Source organism: Typha angustifolia, chromosome 4 (genome assembly GCF_048772165.1).
Source record: "Typha angustifolia cultivar Huaian chromosome 4, ASM4877216v1, whole genome shotgun sequence".
Lineage (NCBI taxonomy): Eukaryota > Viridiplantae > Streptophyta > Magnoliopsida > Poales > Typhaceae > Typha > Typha angustifolia.
Window position 1 is genome coordinate 4,163,478 of NC_133242.1, and position 13,812 is coordinate 4,177,289.

General features: G+C 38.0%; 2 protein-coding genes across 5 annotated transcripts; both read right to left on the reverse strand.

Annotated features, from left to right (window-relative positions):
* Positions 1 to 206: 206 nt before the first annotated feature.
* On the reverse strand, positions 207 to 6,403 carry LOC140758978 (calcium-dependent protein kinase 17-like). Of its 2 annotated transcripts, none has more exons than XM_073095407.1 (8): positions 5,306 to 6,403; positions 4,546 to 4,689; positions 4,310 to 4,462; positions 3,842 to 3,957; positions 3,468 to 3,635; positions 2,787 to 3,011; positions 2,583 to 2,707; positions 207 to 1,526 (listed from the first exon to the last, which is right to left on the reverse strand). In XM_073095407.1, the coding sequence occupies exons 1-7, from the start codon at positions 6,156 to 6,158 to the stop codon at positions 2,585 to 2,587; spliced, it is 1,782 nt and encodes a 593-aa protein (XP_072951508.1). In that variant the 5' UTR covers positions 6,159 to 6,403; the 3' UTR covers positions 207 to 1,526; positions 2,583 to 2,584. The 2 variants fall into 2 exon arrangements, with proteins under 2 accessions (XP_072951508.1, XP_072951507.1); XM_073095406.1 differs by having other exon boundaries at positions 2,575 to 2,707; positions 5,306 to 6,402.
* A 3,320-nt stretch (positions 6,404 to 9,723) lies between these two features.
* LOC140758581 (uncharacterized) lies at positions 9,724 to 12,891 on the reverse strand. Of its 3 annotated transcripts, XM_073094783.1 has the most exons (4): positions 12,519 to 12,889; positions 12,380 to 12,416; positions 10,623 to 10,706; positions 9,724 to 10,079 (listed from the first exon to the last, which is right to left on the reverse strand). In XM_073094783.1, exons 1-4 carry the CDS (start codon positions 12,810 to 12,812, stop codon positions 10,027 to 10,029), a joined length of 468 nt encoding a protein of 155 aa, XP_072950884.1. In that variant the 5' UTR covers positions 12,813 to 12,889; the 3' UTR covers positions 9,724 to 10,026. The 3 variants fall into 3 exon arrangements, with proteins under 3 accessions (XP_072950884.1, XP_072950885.1, XP_072950883.1); XM_073094784.1 differs by lacking the exon at positions 10,623 to 10,706 and having other exon boundaries at positions 12,519 to 12,891; XM_073094782.1 differs by lacking the exon at positions 9,724 to 10,079 and having other exon boundaries at positions 10,089 to 10,706; positions 12,519 to 12,891.
* Positions 12,892 to 13,812: the final 921 nt, after the last annotated feature.

Below are 13,812 nucleotides of genomic sequence, written 5' to 3' on the forward strand. Positions count from 1 at the left end.
TACAAAAACTTCCTACCAATCTAAAAAAATATTTTAAGCAATTATTTCGTAATACATATAATTTAAAATCTAAATTAAACAGCTAAAAATAATAGAATCCAAGTATCTCTATATCTAGAAAGAATTAATCTTCATATTTATCATTTAAACTCATCAATAATTAAAAAAAAAAAACTCTAATGATGCAAGATGAGAATCAATTTCCATATAGGCAAAAAATTAATTAAAACAAAATACATCTTAACTGAAAAAGAAAACTTTTAAGAGAAGTAACTCTAATAACATGTTAAAAAAGTCACGAAATCCTCGGAAAGATGACGCAGATAGAGAGTATAGTGGATTTAATCTTTTTTACAACCAATTACTGAAAATAAACAAGGAAATTTTACGCTATCAGCAGCTTATCAGATAAGAGATAAATATAATCTCTTGCACAATTGTCCTGATACTTACCGAACAAAGCTGATTTAAGCTTAGAAAAAGATCATTGATGATTTTGCTGAAAATAATTCGACCCCTGCTTATGTTGAACTCCAGCAACCACTTACCTTGTAGCGTTTCAAGCATCAAAATAGAATGCATGGGGATGACATGAGAATTCACATTCATCCAAAGATGATTTGAGTTCAGAAAAGATATTTCCGCGATGATCTTAGAGGAAACAATAAGACCTCCAAAATCACCACCTTGTAACTTTTTGAGCATCAAAACAGAACGCATGGAGATGGTAAGAGAAACCTGCATTGAATCAGTAATTGAAAATATGATGGGGGAACTAGTAGCATATTATGTACGCACTGTGACTTCCTCTCGTCCATCCAATGCTACTTAATCTTTATAATATGTGCTATCACGGTATCACCATATAATACATTTAACAAAACTGGTAGATAGACCAAAAGAATGTAACTTCGCAAGCTTAAAACACTGGGAAGTCTAATACATTTGCCAAAGCAACAGCAGTTTTGGCTGGAAGAGTTCAGCGTAGTCAGATCATTGCAGCCAGTTCCCATACCCAAAAAAAAAAAAAAAATTCTTTTCTTTTCTAAGCATTGCAGCTTATATTACAAAAGGCAATACTGGAGATGGATCTGATTGAAGGAAAAGAAATACCAAACGGGAATATATTACTTCAAAAAAATACGGCAGCTCATGTTAATGTATACAGGATGAATAGCAGGAGCATAAAATAACATGACCATCTACTCTTTACCTATTGACACATGTACAACATGGTGGATGAATGGGCCCTGGCCTGTTTGCCGCCAAAGATGGAGAGGATTTAGGTAGCACTTGCTATATATCAACTTCTAAGTTGTTTCATCTCAAGGATATTTCTAACAATCCTAGCAGCCCTGACCAATATAAAAAAAAGTGATGATAGCATCTGATCATCCAACCCCTACTAGACATCTGATATCTGTTTAGGCATTAATTTACTGGATGGACACTTCAGAGTAGTTCTTCTGGTGCATATATCTGTCCTTAGTGAAAACCACTTGCTTTCCATGACTGATCCCTCATACCTAGATAAACAAGAGAAGTACATACATAATTAAGAGCACTTATGTAATGACCGTATAACACAGAAATCAGCCTACCTACAGAACAGCCAATGATATCAGAAAGAAGAGTGAGGATGATGTTTAAGCTAAAAGGAACAATTTAAATGTCATAGATGGACTTAAAGCAACAGATATATGCCAGTTGAACACATAACCACCTCCATTAATCAGTAATGAAGATTCATTGTCTTTTTGACAAACTATGTTGGTTGTCAAGCTACCTAACATAACTCTCCTCCTTTATCCAGACTTAGGATAGGCAGTTGGAAGATACCACAGGAAGTGCGCCCAGGCGTAATCAGATCTATCATCTCCATGATCTCACGTCCGATCAATTTCCTATGTGGACACATTATACATACAGCTAATAGAGTAACAAGATGTTTCTTTGTTGACAGTAGTTCCTTTAAGACAATAAGCCATTCAAATGACTAAATGGTGAATATTTTGACTTTGCCTCTGTAATTTCTACATACATTTGCCTGCTCTTTATGATATCAGAAACTTTTCCTGAAATTACTACACTATGCTTTCCCAGAATGGCAAGGTTAATCATGGAGACAACATAATACAAACATAAATGTCCCTCCATATTCTTTATTACTTTACAAGCAACAATAAAAAATTGAATAGGTTTAAAGAAAACATTATATAGTCTCTGAGATGCAGCAATTCTGCTAGACAGCATCCAGAAAGGCATATAGAAATAGAACATCTTCAAAAGAAACTATTGGACACATAATACAAACATATATGTCCCTTCATGTTCTTTATTTCTTTATATGCAACAATACATAATTGAATAGAGATGCAGCATGTCTGATAGACAGCATCCAGAAATGCATATAGAAATAGAATATCTTCAAAAGAAACTCGTAGACACATACCCAAAGTTCTGAATGTCATGGTGTAATGGTTGAATATTTTAGACTTCTGCAACCGTCTATCTAGTAGTATTTTGACAAAGCACTAGAAGAATTGACACACAGGTAGGAAGAGAGAGAGTTACCTAATCACCTTTAGCCAAGCTTCAGTGCCTCCCTAAGGCCAAAGCTATAATTACTTTGATGACCCTTCTTGCCCAAAACAGCATTTCCTTTGTGCATCATTGCAACAAATTCATTGTAGTCTATTCTTCCATCCTGAAAAAAATGAATAATAAAAAATTACGGGAAACTTCATCTTATCAATGTAAATCTTTAGCTTGTCATGAACACTTACATTATCCTGATCTATTTCTCGGATAATCTCTTCGAGACGAGCATCTTCTATTCCGAATTCTTCACAAGCCTTTTGGAGCTCATCTTGAGTAATGTAACCACTGCCATCCTTGTCAAAATATGAGAAAGCTGCAAAGAGATTATCCTCCCTCTCAACTTTGTTTAAATGCAAAGTTGCAGCTATGAATTCCCCATAATCAATGGTCCCACTGTTGTCAATATCTGCCTGAAGTTTTCATTAAACAAGAATTCAAGTAGATCAATACAAGAAAAATAAAGAGCAATGGTGTTATGCTCATAGAACCAAACTACTCCTATTGTGAAATATATAAGGGAAAAATATACACTGCCAACTAAACTGGAATGGTGAAAGAAAGAGTTATCAAAACTAACAGGGTGATAAATGAGAAAGTAAAGATCAAAGCACTACACACTCATATATATCTAATCATTTTCTTATGCATATAAAGGTGATATCTAACTCAGAAGGTACAATTTCCTCTGTTGGAAATATACTTGATTCTGGAAACTTATTGGAAGTTTGGCCAAATAGGATATCTACAACAGCATATTCTTGTTCATGAAGTCCAAAAAAGGCTCAATAGTATGTTCAACAAACTTTGGTTAAAAAGACATGCAGTCCCAAAACTAACGTAACAAAATACTCTTTTAGAGCACATACTGCTTCCATTAAAGCTAAAATTTCAGCTTCCTTCAGATTTGCACCAACTTTCTTCAGACCAACTCTGAGTTCCTCAAGTGTGATTTGACCACTGTTATCTGCGTCAATCATCTTGAACATTTCTTTCAAGCCTGCAATTTCTTCTTCTGATAAGCTTTCAGCAATGACCTACAAATGCCATTTTTTTCTCAATAAGAAGTCAAGCATAATCAGACGAACTAACTTGCTGAGAGTATGAATATCCTAAACAGTGAATCTTTTCTTGTGGAAATGATAACCTATAAAATATGACTCATTAATATGAAAAAATTAATCTCAAAATAGGCCAGTTAATCTCAAAATAGAAAATTTGTTTAAGCAAAATAAATACTAACCCTAAGGGCCATCTTCTTGAGTTTGTTCATTGCAGAAAACTGCTTCAAGCGAGTTAGAACAGCAGAATCAAGAGGTTTGTCAGGAGCTGTACCATCAATCCGTGCCCATGGATGACCTGCAAGAGTGCAGAAGAAAATCAAATCACTAGCAGTTTCTGCATAATAAAAGCTGTAGCCACTCTTTCAGCAGAGACTATCTAAAAATTCCAATAGATGAATGGCATGTGCTTGTCTATAAATGCTGTACAGCATACAATGTTGCAAATATTGACCCTAAAAAAAAAGAGAAGATTTGAAAGACTTCAACCTTTTCCGACAAACATATAGCGGCTACAATAAGAAAATCCTAAGTGAGTTACTTCTTAATTTTCACCTTGTGGTTCTAGCTACAAAGATGCTGATGAGTTGAGCAGATATTTAACAATCAATAACTAATAGTCTAGAATTCTTTAGAAAAATGCAACTCACACAGAACTTCATGGGCAGTCATTCGCCTTTTGGGATCTTTCACAAGCATTCTCCTGACCAAATCTTTTGCGCTCTCTGAGATGCTTGGCCATGGATCTGATGAAAAGTCAAGCTCACCTTTTAAAACTTGCTCAAATATTCCTTGCTCTGATTCTGCAAAGGCGGACAAAGCGATTAATCCAAATTAATCAATTAAAAGACAATCTGATGGAAGCAATGAAAATCAATAAACTCACCATCCCAAAATGGAGGGACTCCACTTAATAAGATGTAAATAATCACTCCAGCACTCCAAACATCTGCCTCAGGACCATAATGTTTCAGAAGAACTTCAGGTGCGACATAGTATGGGCTCCCAACAACATCAGTAAATGTATCACCTAAAGAGGAGAGTTTCTCAGGTATAGACAGGTACACAGCAAAAGCAACTTTAACAGTATTGTTTAGAGAACATTGTCAAGTTATCTGTCAACTAAATGAAAAGACAAAATGGAGCAAGTACATGAAGTAAGTTCTTTCATGTACTTAAGTCAACTAATTGTGTTTTTTAACAAGCCTTAAGTACCTAATTTAAAATCAAAGTAAGGAAATTCATATTCTTTCATACTGTCCCACTTTCAACTCTATAAGTGCCTGGCTCTTCTCTAAATACTAACAGTGAGTTGGATCAATCCTGCTCTTTTCCTATTAGTAAATCAAAACTCTTCCTACCACCATTGCAATTAGTGAAAACTCCAAATCGACTGTGATAGTGCAAACTTCTGCTCATCAACCAATACATATCCTTCAGGTTATTAATATACAATTTACATTCTTGAGAGTTGAGACCAATCAATGTTCACATAATATTGAATATTTTTGAAGTTAACGAATCCGACAATCTGGATAATTTTTACCAACAAACTGCTGATTTGAAGCTCTCAAGCCAAAAGAAACATCTTTTAAAGATTCCAAGAAAGGCAGGCCTATTTCCACATTAATCATTCTGATCCATACCTGGTTTGAAGAATATTGAGAGACCAAAATCAATGGTCTTAAGCGGTGACTCCTCCTTCTGATTGACAAATAGAAAGTTCTCCGGCTTCAGATCACGGTGCATGACACCCAAAGAATGGCACGCCTCCACGACGCCAACGATCACTCTAGCGAGCTCTGCGGCGGCCTTCTCCGAGTAATGACCCCTCTGTATAATTCGATCGAAGAGCTCCCCACCAGCACACAACTCCATCACGAGATGTACGGCCACGGCGTCCTCGTAGGCCCCGACAATGGAGATCACATTGGGATGCCCGGCGAGGTGGTGCATGATCTGGATCTCCCGGCGCACGTCCTCCACGTCTTCTTCCGTAACCAGCTTCCGCTTCGCGATCGACTTGCAAGCGAACTCCTTCCCAGTCGCCTTCTCCACGCAGAGGTAGGTCGTGCCGAACTGGCCCTGGCCAAGCTTGCGGCCGAGGCTGTAAAGGTCTTTAAGCTTCCCGGTCTTCCGCTGGAGAACAGAGCCGGCGAGGAGGCCGGCGCTCGAGATTCGCTTCACTTGTGTCGGCTTCTTGGGCTGCGGAGGAGAGATTTCCCGAGCATCCGCCTCCGGCACCGGCGCCGGAGCCTTCGCTGGGGCCCCAACCGGCGGCAGAGACGATGTATTCTGGTGGTCGGCGGCGGGAATGGTGACATGCTCCGGCGGCTTGTCAGGCGCGGGCTCGTCGGAGGCGGCGGCGGAGGTGGAAAGTTCCGGAGAAGGGAGGGCGTCGGCGCCGTCCGGCGAGCGGTGGCGCCAGAGGACGGCGGCGGAGACGGACTGGAAGAATCCATGGCTTCCGGCGCTGGGGCCGACGCAGGTGTTGCCCATGGGGTCTGGAAGGGGGATCGCGAGACCTAGGGTCAGGATCTGGGGCTCCGCCGCTAGGGCGGACGCATTTGGGCGGAGGAGGACGAGGGATCGCCGGCTCTAGGGTTTCGAGTGAGATCCTAGATTTGATCAAATTGGATTGTGAGGAAGGTGAAGAGAAGAAGGCAGGTGGAGTCTCTCTCTCTCTCTCTCTCTCTAACGAGATTTGGATCGTATAAATGATAGAGAGGAAGCGGACGCTGTGATGAGACGCGGGATTACAGAATGGCAGCCGATTTTCTGCATCCCAGGATGTAGGAAGTTGCTCTTTTATAAGTACTACTGCATCAATATGTTTGATACTTTTCTCATCTCACACCCTGAATATTTCTTTTTTGCATGTATCACCCTCCACAGCTTCTTATTTACACGTATACTTTTCAAAAGTAATGGACATCCATAAGTTAAAAAACTTTAGTAATATTTAGCAGACGACAAGATATAAATAAAAATAAGAATATTTTTGCCCTTCTATATTTAATTTAATGATAATTTTAAAGTAAAAAACCAAATCCTTTGAGGGATATTGGTGCAAATATTAACTTGAGAGGGGTAATATGCATATACTTTTTTTTAAAAGGGTTCACATGTAAAAAAGACATACTTTTTATAATTTAATGAAAAAATAATAATTAAAACAAAAATAACATATAATTACACTAAGACCCCTAAAATATTGAATATTTCTATCTGGACCTTCTTATTCTTTTTTTTATATGTCCCTAAACTAAAACATTTCTAGATAGCCTAACATTAATCGATGTGATATTCACATATTATTTTTTGAACAAAAATTCTAACATATAATTAGAAGAGGTATTTTTTCAGAAAATTTTCATATTTAATAGTCAATATGCTGGAAATAAGCGATGATTCAAATTATCTATTTATTAAAAAAAAATAGCACATATATTCAGATCAGGTGCAGCTTTGCAGTATAAGATAAATATTCTATTTCTCCGGGGAAAAATAGGAAAAAAGAAATCTTGGCACAATCACATGAAACCACGTGTCTCTGGGGCCACATTGGATGGAGTCTAATATACACTTTGATCCCTTCCGCTTAATTAGTTATTGTTATCTCTCCTTTAACACTTAGTTGTATAATAGACTAAATAATAGTTGAAAGTAGATATCTAAGCAATAATATACAAAGGAGATAGAGTTGACACTCTGGAAGCAAACACTCAAGCAAATAATACATAGCATAGATGCTCTAGAAATAAATCTTTTGCTTGGCCAACCAATAACATTATGTGATGATATGATGAGCACTCAACCAAGGAGCAAAATAGAGTAGGAATCTAAGCTTGCCGATGACGGAGTCCAGTGAATTGAACCAAACATATGAAGATCCCATCCGAGAATACTTGAGAATATAGAAACATAACCTAAAACAAACAAAAAAGAAAAATAAAACAAACGGAGAGGGGGAGAAGGCAAGCGATTTGCCTAATACATCCTAATATCTCTATAGAGGGCATTCATTCTAAAAAAAAAATGAAAACCCAAATAGGGTAAAACCATGGCAGATCCTAGCTACCGGCGGAACTAGAAGAGAAGTGAGGCGCGACATCAAATGGAGCAAGGTGCAAACGGGATGAGATCGGGATAGACGGCTGATGAAAGTGGGAGGAAAATGGGACCAACAAGATCCACAAATGCTTGGCTTAGACTGTGGCGACATAGAAGGCCGAGGGTCAAATCGAGACAAGATCCACGATAGTTGGCTCCGACAGCAATGACGCATATGGACAAGGAGAGAGCTAGGGTGAAACGGACAATGGCAACAGGGATGAGAGAGGAGATATGAGGCTAGTGATAACAAGGGCAAAAAGGAGATAAAGAGGGAGGAAAAAGGAGACGGGAGAAGAGAGAAAGAATAGAAAAGTCAACGACCAACTAAAAGGAGAGAATCGCTCTCCCTTCCGCTTAGCACTTAGGCAAGCAAAAGGGAGAGGAGAGACACTCTTGGTGTGGGGGAAAAGCCCACTAAATAGAGAAAAAGGAGAGGAGAAAAGCCGTCCGAGGCAATACAAAAAGCCTTGTTGACGAAAAGTGATGGCGAAAAAGCCAAACCCTAGTATAACTCTCTGCTAGAGCACTCCATTACCTATTAGAAGTTCATTTCTATATACTTTCTTTAATGTTTACTTTTGGTCTCCTCGTACTCCTATAACTAACAAACAGAGACTTTAAAAAAGTGTCAAAGTGACAAGGCATTAAATACATAAGAGAACCTTTTAATTTAGGTTTTCCTTTTTACATAATATATATATTACAAACGTCTTTTACGTGTATACTCTTCACAAATCTTTTATTTACTTATATGTCCCCTAAAATTGATACTTCCATATATACCCCCTCAAAATATAGTGGTGTAATCTATTATTGATAGTATAAACTGGCAATTTTGGAAGAAACCTTTGATGGTATTATTGGATTGAGCAAGATTAATCATAGGTAAAGATAAAAAGTAGTAGAGAAATAGGACCACTTGTCTACAGCCTTCTTTGAAAGGCATCTAGAAATGGAGAAGTAACTAGAAGGAAAACTATTGATTTGTATATGTAATCCAATCGATCCATCTGATAGGGAACCTCTGATGAGTGATGACCCAATAATTTTCTAAAGAAAATTCCAATCAATTGACAGCGTCGTTGAATCTAATTTTTATTGTAAGACCGACCATCCTTTTTGTTGGAAGTCATCATCAATAATTATCCACAGACACTTAGACAACACTTTGAAAAATAAATTTCTTTGGATGCAATTAATCAAGCTAATGGGCCTGAAATCCTTGATGAGGTCTGGCATCTTCCTTTCTGGATAGTAGAGAAACGTAGGCTTTGTTGTTTGCGTCCAGATGAATGTCATGCTAATAGAATCTGCCGAAGACCTTGAGAATATCTTTATTAATGGTGGTAAAAGAACACTGTAGATCCATAGGCTTGATGCCAAAGAGTATAACGAGAAGGAACTCAGAATACATTATCTTTACAATTTTTTGCTTCCCAGTTCCACCTGGGCGGAGGAGGATAGTAGAACCAGTAGCAGCTGTGAGATCGAGGAGGAGAAACTCACCGATGGCGACTGGAAAAGTTCTCCGACCAGTAGCAGCTCTGAGATCAAGGAGGAGAAACTTGCTGACGGTGACCGGAAAAGTTCCCCTAGTCGGAGTATATTCCTTATAAGGTAATTACAGTTAAACTAAAGATCATTCTTTCTTTCTTGAAGTTTAGTGTAAAATGGATGACTAGCGAAAAGAACATAAAAACAGATAAGTCCTATGTGCAAATTGGCGAGGGTTAAGTATAATTATCCCTGAAAAAAAAAAGATCACCTGCGCTTCTATCTCAATATTTAACTTATAAGTAAGGCAGGCATTCATGTGCACAATCAAATACTCCCCAGCCAACTGAATAGTGAGTATATCTGCAGTATCTATTTCTCTTGTTAAATGAAACACATCCACTTAATTCCAAAGAAAAGAAGAAAAAAATAGAACGTAGCAGGACAGATAATGTGGAGATTCAAGCTGGAATGGTACTCCCCAGAACAGCAAGAATTGGCTTAAGAGTAATTCATGCCCAACATGATGGACCAGGTGAACAAGAAACCACAAAAAAAAAAAAAAAAAAACTCATCTTTTCTTCTCTTCCATTTTGATCTGCTTGGATCATGCTATGACTTGACGAATTCTTTACATGAGCCGTAATCTGATCATGCTATGACTATGACCAGGTGAACAAGAAGGACCAGTTGCAACTTAGTTTGTAGCTAACCATTTTCTTTGATACATGTATATCCTGAAATGAATCCAGCTATCTCACAAGCGCCTGGAATATCCAGAACCCCCACACTTCTTGCAGAGTATCAGCCCTACATGAAGTCAAGAAGTAGTCAGGAGCACTTGGACAATTATATATATATATAATTCTGTTTGCCAAGCAAGACAAGCAAGTAACGGCTCATGGGTTGATACTGGATATGAAAAGGTCTGGCTTATGAAAATCTCATGGCCTAAACTACATGTGAAAGCAAATCTCGATGGTTTACATGTTGAAAGTGATTGTAAGATATTCCCCAAAACTAGATGCCAGTAAAATATCAAATTCTGCACTTAAACAAAATCCTTTGTATTGGAGGTGACACTAGATATGTGCCTGATCAAGCTAACTTTTAGCATCCAATTTCAATTTAATCTATGAAATGATGGGAACTCATTAGGGATGCAATATCAATTGAATAGACACTTTCAGATGGATGTTGTTGCTACTCCTTGTTAAGATTCATTAGCACAAACGTCAGCAAAACCCAGGTACCTAATAATGCTACCGAGAGATTGATGATCAGGGACAAATGAGCAAAACTGATCACCACCCATAATCAACCACACAAACAGCACTGAGTGACAAAGAATACCTGCTCCTTTGCACACACGACATTCTACTAATCCAGTTTCTTGCTTCATTTTACCGTCATTACAGAAGACACATTTTGTTCCACCTACAGAGGAAATTAAACATCATTAAGCTCATGCTTTATGTCAATACAGGACAGGTTTTTCCAACATTAGCAAACAGTACTTGTTGAAAAACAACAATAATAGATGGTAGGTAAGCACTCATGCAGGGGGATCACCAGACCTCTTCTGGACTTGGCAATTCTTCATTTCTTTGTAAGGTCTAACGAGGTTTGAAGCAAGATGGGCCATATCCAAGTTTAGATGGCTGCTGTAATGCCTGAGGACTTTCTAATACTCTCCTTTTTATATTCAAGGTATCAAAACAAGGTAACTTGACATTTACTATGGCTAATCATAGACTGCGGAGTCTTCTAGAGTCCAAACTAAGGTGATTTGAGATTACTGAAGGCTGCAAATTACCTATTCCAATTCTTCCCTTTTGTTGTTGGAAAGTTTTGATACAATCAGACTCAAAAGCTTGAAGAACTACGCGACAAGAGACAGAAGCACTCAAGATTACTTCCTCAGAGAAATGAGGGCTTCACACTTGCTATATTTTCCAAATGATAGAATAAATTCATACAGAGATAACTCATATTTAAAAAATATCATAGTGGCTGACGAAAGGAATGGCAATCTGGGACATATTAAGAAACAGGACAACAAAGTTGATAGATACTTCCTATCATTTTTAGTGCCCTTCTGAATACTACCGTCTTACGATCCGACCACGTAGGTTAAATTAGTCTAGTCGGTTGAGTCGAGTCGGTTGAGTCGAGTCAAGTCAACTTGAGTTAGTTGCTTTATTTTATTGATTTAAATTTTAAATTAATTGGATAATTCACATATGGATCCGATCCGTTAGAATTTTTACTCTTATAAATAGAGGTGGACATGTGTTGATAAGGAAGAGAATCGATATTGAATGAATCTAAGTTTAGCCAAATCTTTATTTTTATTTTTATTTTTATCTTTTATCGTAGCTATTAAATCCTTCTTATCTTTTTAGGAGTAAATCATAGCCATAGAAATATTCCGATCTTCCAAACCCTAACTATTTTTCTCCATCAGCAGCCACCCTATCTTACAGTCGTCCACCACCACTCTTGGCCGTCTGCCACCATCCGACAACTGCCGCAACGTCGGTTATTTACCGTTCTACCCTACGCTATTTGACCTTGCTCTACTATTCTATTAATATCTTTTCATCCCGCCGTTGAATTCTTGTGAAGCTAGAACTATTGGAACCATAACTACGAAGCTACCACCACATAAAATATCACAATTTTCTTACATACAGATCGGTCCAGATCTGTTACGCATACCAATGACCAGATATCATATGTGGCAAGTTCATAACCAACTATATTGTTAATCAACAACCACCGTCATCCCATATATTGCACTTTTTTCTCTATTAATACCCAGCAATCTACCCATGTATTACACTTCCACTCCTGTTAGGGCATCTACACTGCGAAGGACCCTAACACTATTCTAAAATTTAATTTTCTTTTATCTGACTCTTTTTCTCAGTTAGTAGATCATGGAAGGAATATAGGATAAGCAAAAATATCCAAAATGTCTACATTAATTCTCTCTTTTTTTCACTTATCCTTTTAAGGCCGCAATTCCATTAACATTTGTAAACATTAAATAACCCAACAAATTCCCATTTAAATGCACAATTATTAATTAGTGAAGAAATCCTTACCATTTCCAGCGCATCTCTCGCACGGCACAGGATCCCCCTGCATCCAAAAAAGAAACACATTTTTTCAAAGAAAATAACAACAACCCATAACCATATCTCAAACCCCGTTCCGAATCGAGGAAGAAGAGAGGACGATGACCTTGAGACCAAGGAAGAGGGAGAGCCCGACGGCGGCGAGGACCGAGCCAGCGACGATGAGCGTCTGGGTGTCGAGCTGCCTCCCTCCTACATAGTAAATCAAGGCCTCCGGGTGAGCCGCGACTCTCGCCGGTGCGGCCACCGCCCGCGAGGAGGAGGAGGACAAGGTCGCGGGTTTCTGCCTCGGGGGAAGGAAGCATGGAGAGGAGGAGAGGAAGTGGGAAGGCAGAGGAGGAGGAGGAGCGGTGGATGGGCAAGAGGAGAAGCGGCGAAGCGGAGAGGAGAGAGAAGCCATTTAATATAGATTGGGGGAGCCTCTTCTGCGGTAGTGGAGAGTGGTGGCCGCTCGTTATTTCCCGGTAAGAGTTTAGTGGGATCGTCTCACCGCCCGGTTAGATTAAGATAAAATTATAAAAGCGAGATTTATAAATAAGACCCTGCATTTTGCCATTATTTCTCATTTACGCTGTGCTTTTATTTGATAATTTAAATCGTCTTCGCAAGAAGAAAAAAAATTCCCATAGCTAAGTGGGATTTGGACCGTTACGGTATATCCTGCCACGTAGGATACTCTACTTAGAGCATTACCTTTTTCTTTTCCTAAGAAAAATGTGTATATTGTCATATTTTGCATTATTTATAACTAATTATTTGATTTAAATGCTAACCACCGCATTCTTACTCAAGTGATACTCACCTACTATCTTTTTATATAATATAATTTTACCCATAGGATATTATTATTCGAGCATGCGTCGACACAATAAGAGAATTGAGATTTCGTGTGGGCTGACTTTATATAAGTTAGTTTGGGTAAGCTATTAGATTTACTCGAATACATTATATGTGTGCATTCGACATTTTTAATTATACTTACTTAAATTTTATAATCCTTTTTTTTTATATATAATGATTAGAGTTGTTGGATACATATAATTGATACATTGATGCGCATCCAATAAATGCCCAAATCGGCCAACATGAATTAGCTCACACCAAAACCATGCTATATTTTTAGTAGATTGACTATGTTTATAGCTTCCCTATAAATTACACAAGTTATAAGACCATAGACACTTTTCTTCAGTAGGTTGTCTTTAGTATATAGTTGGTTGAGTTGTGATGGTCATAAAAACAGCTTAATTTTAACCAGAATTGTGAGTTTTCATGTGATGCTCCCAAGATCTGATCTAATTTAAATAACTTTGTAATTTTAGTAATGAGATTTGATAGTGTAGTTACCTCCCGGAGTGAAGTACTAAGCAAATAATATTTGTCCATGAGAATGAGACGGA

Excerpts from the sequence above, each read along its gene's own strand:
- LOC140758978 (XM_073095407.1), bottom strand. The coding sequence starts at position 6,158 with ATGGGCAACACCTGCGTCGGCCCCAGCGCCGGAAGCCATGGATTCTTC. Across the intron at positions 3,012-3,467 it reads TTTTAGCTTTAATGGAAGCA|GCAGATATTGACAACAGTGG; the intron begins GTATGTGCTCTA and ends TGAAAACTTCAG. Across the intron at positions 2,708-2,786 it reads GAGAAATAGATCAGGATAAT|GATGGAAGAATAGACTACAA; the intron begins GTAAGTGTTCAT and ends CATTTTTTTCAG.
- LOC140758581 (XM_073094782.1), bottom strand. The coding sequence starts at position 12,812 with ATGGCTTCTCTCTCCTCTCCGCTTCGCCGCTTCTCCTCTTGCCCATCC. Across the intron at positions 12,417-12,518 it reads CCCTCTTCCTTGGTCTCAAG|GGGGATCCTGTGCCGTGCGA; the intron begins GTCATCGTCCTC and ends TTTTGGATGCAG. Across the intron at positions 10,707-12,379 it reads CGAGAGATGCGCTGGAAATG|GTGGAACAAAATGTGTCTTC; the intron begins GTAAGGATTTCT and ends TTTCCTCTGTAG.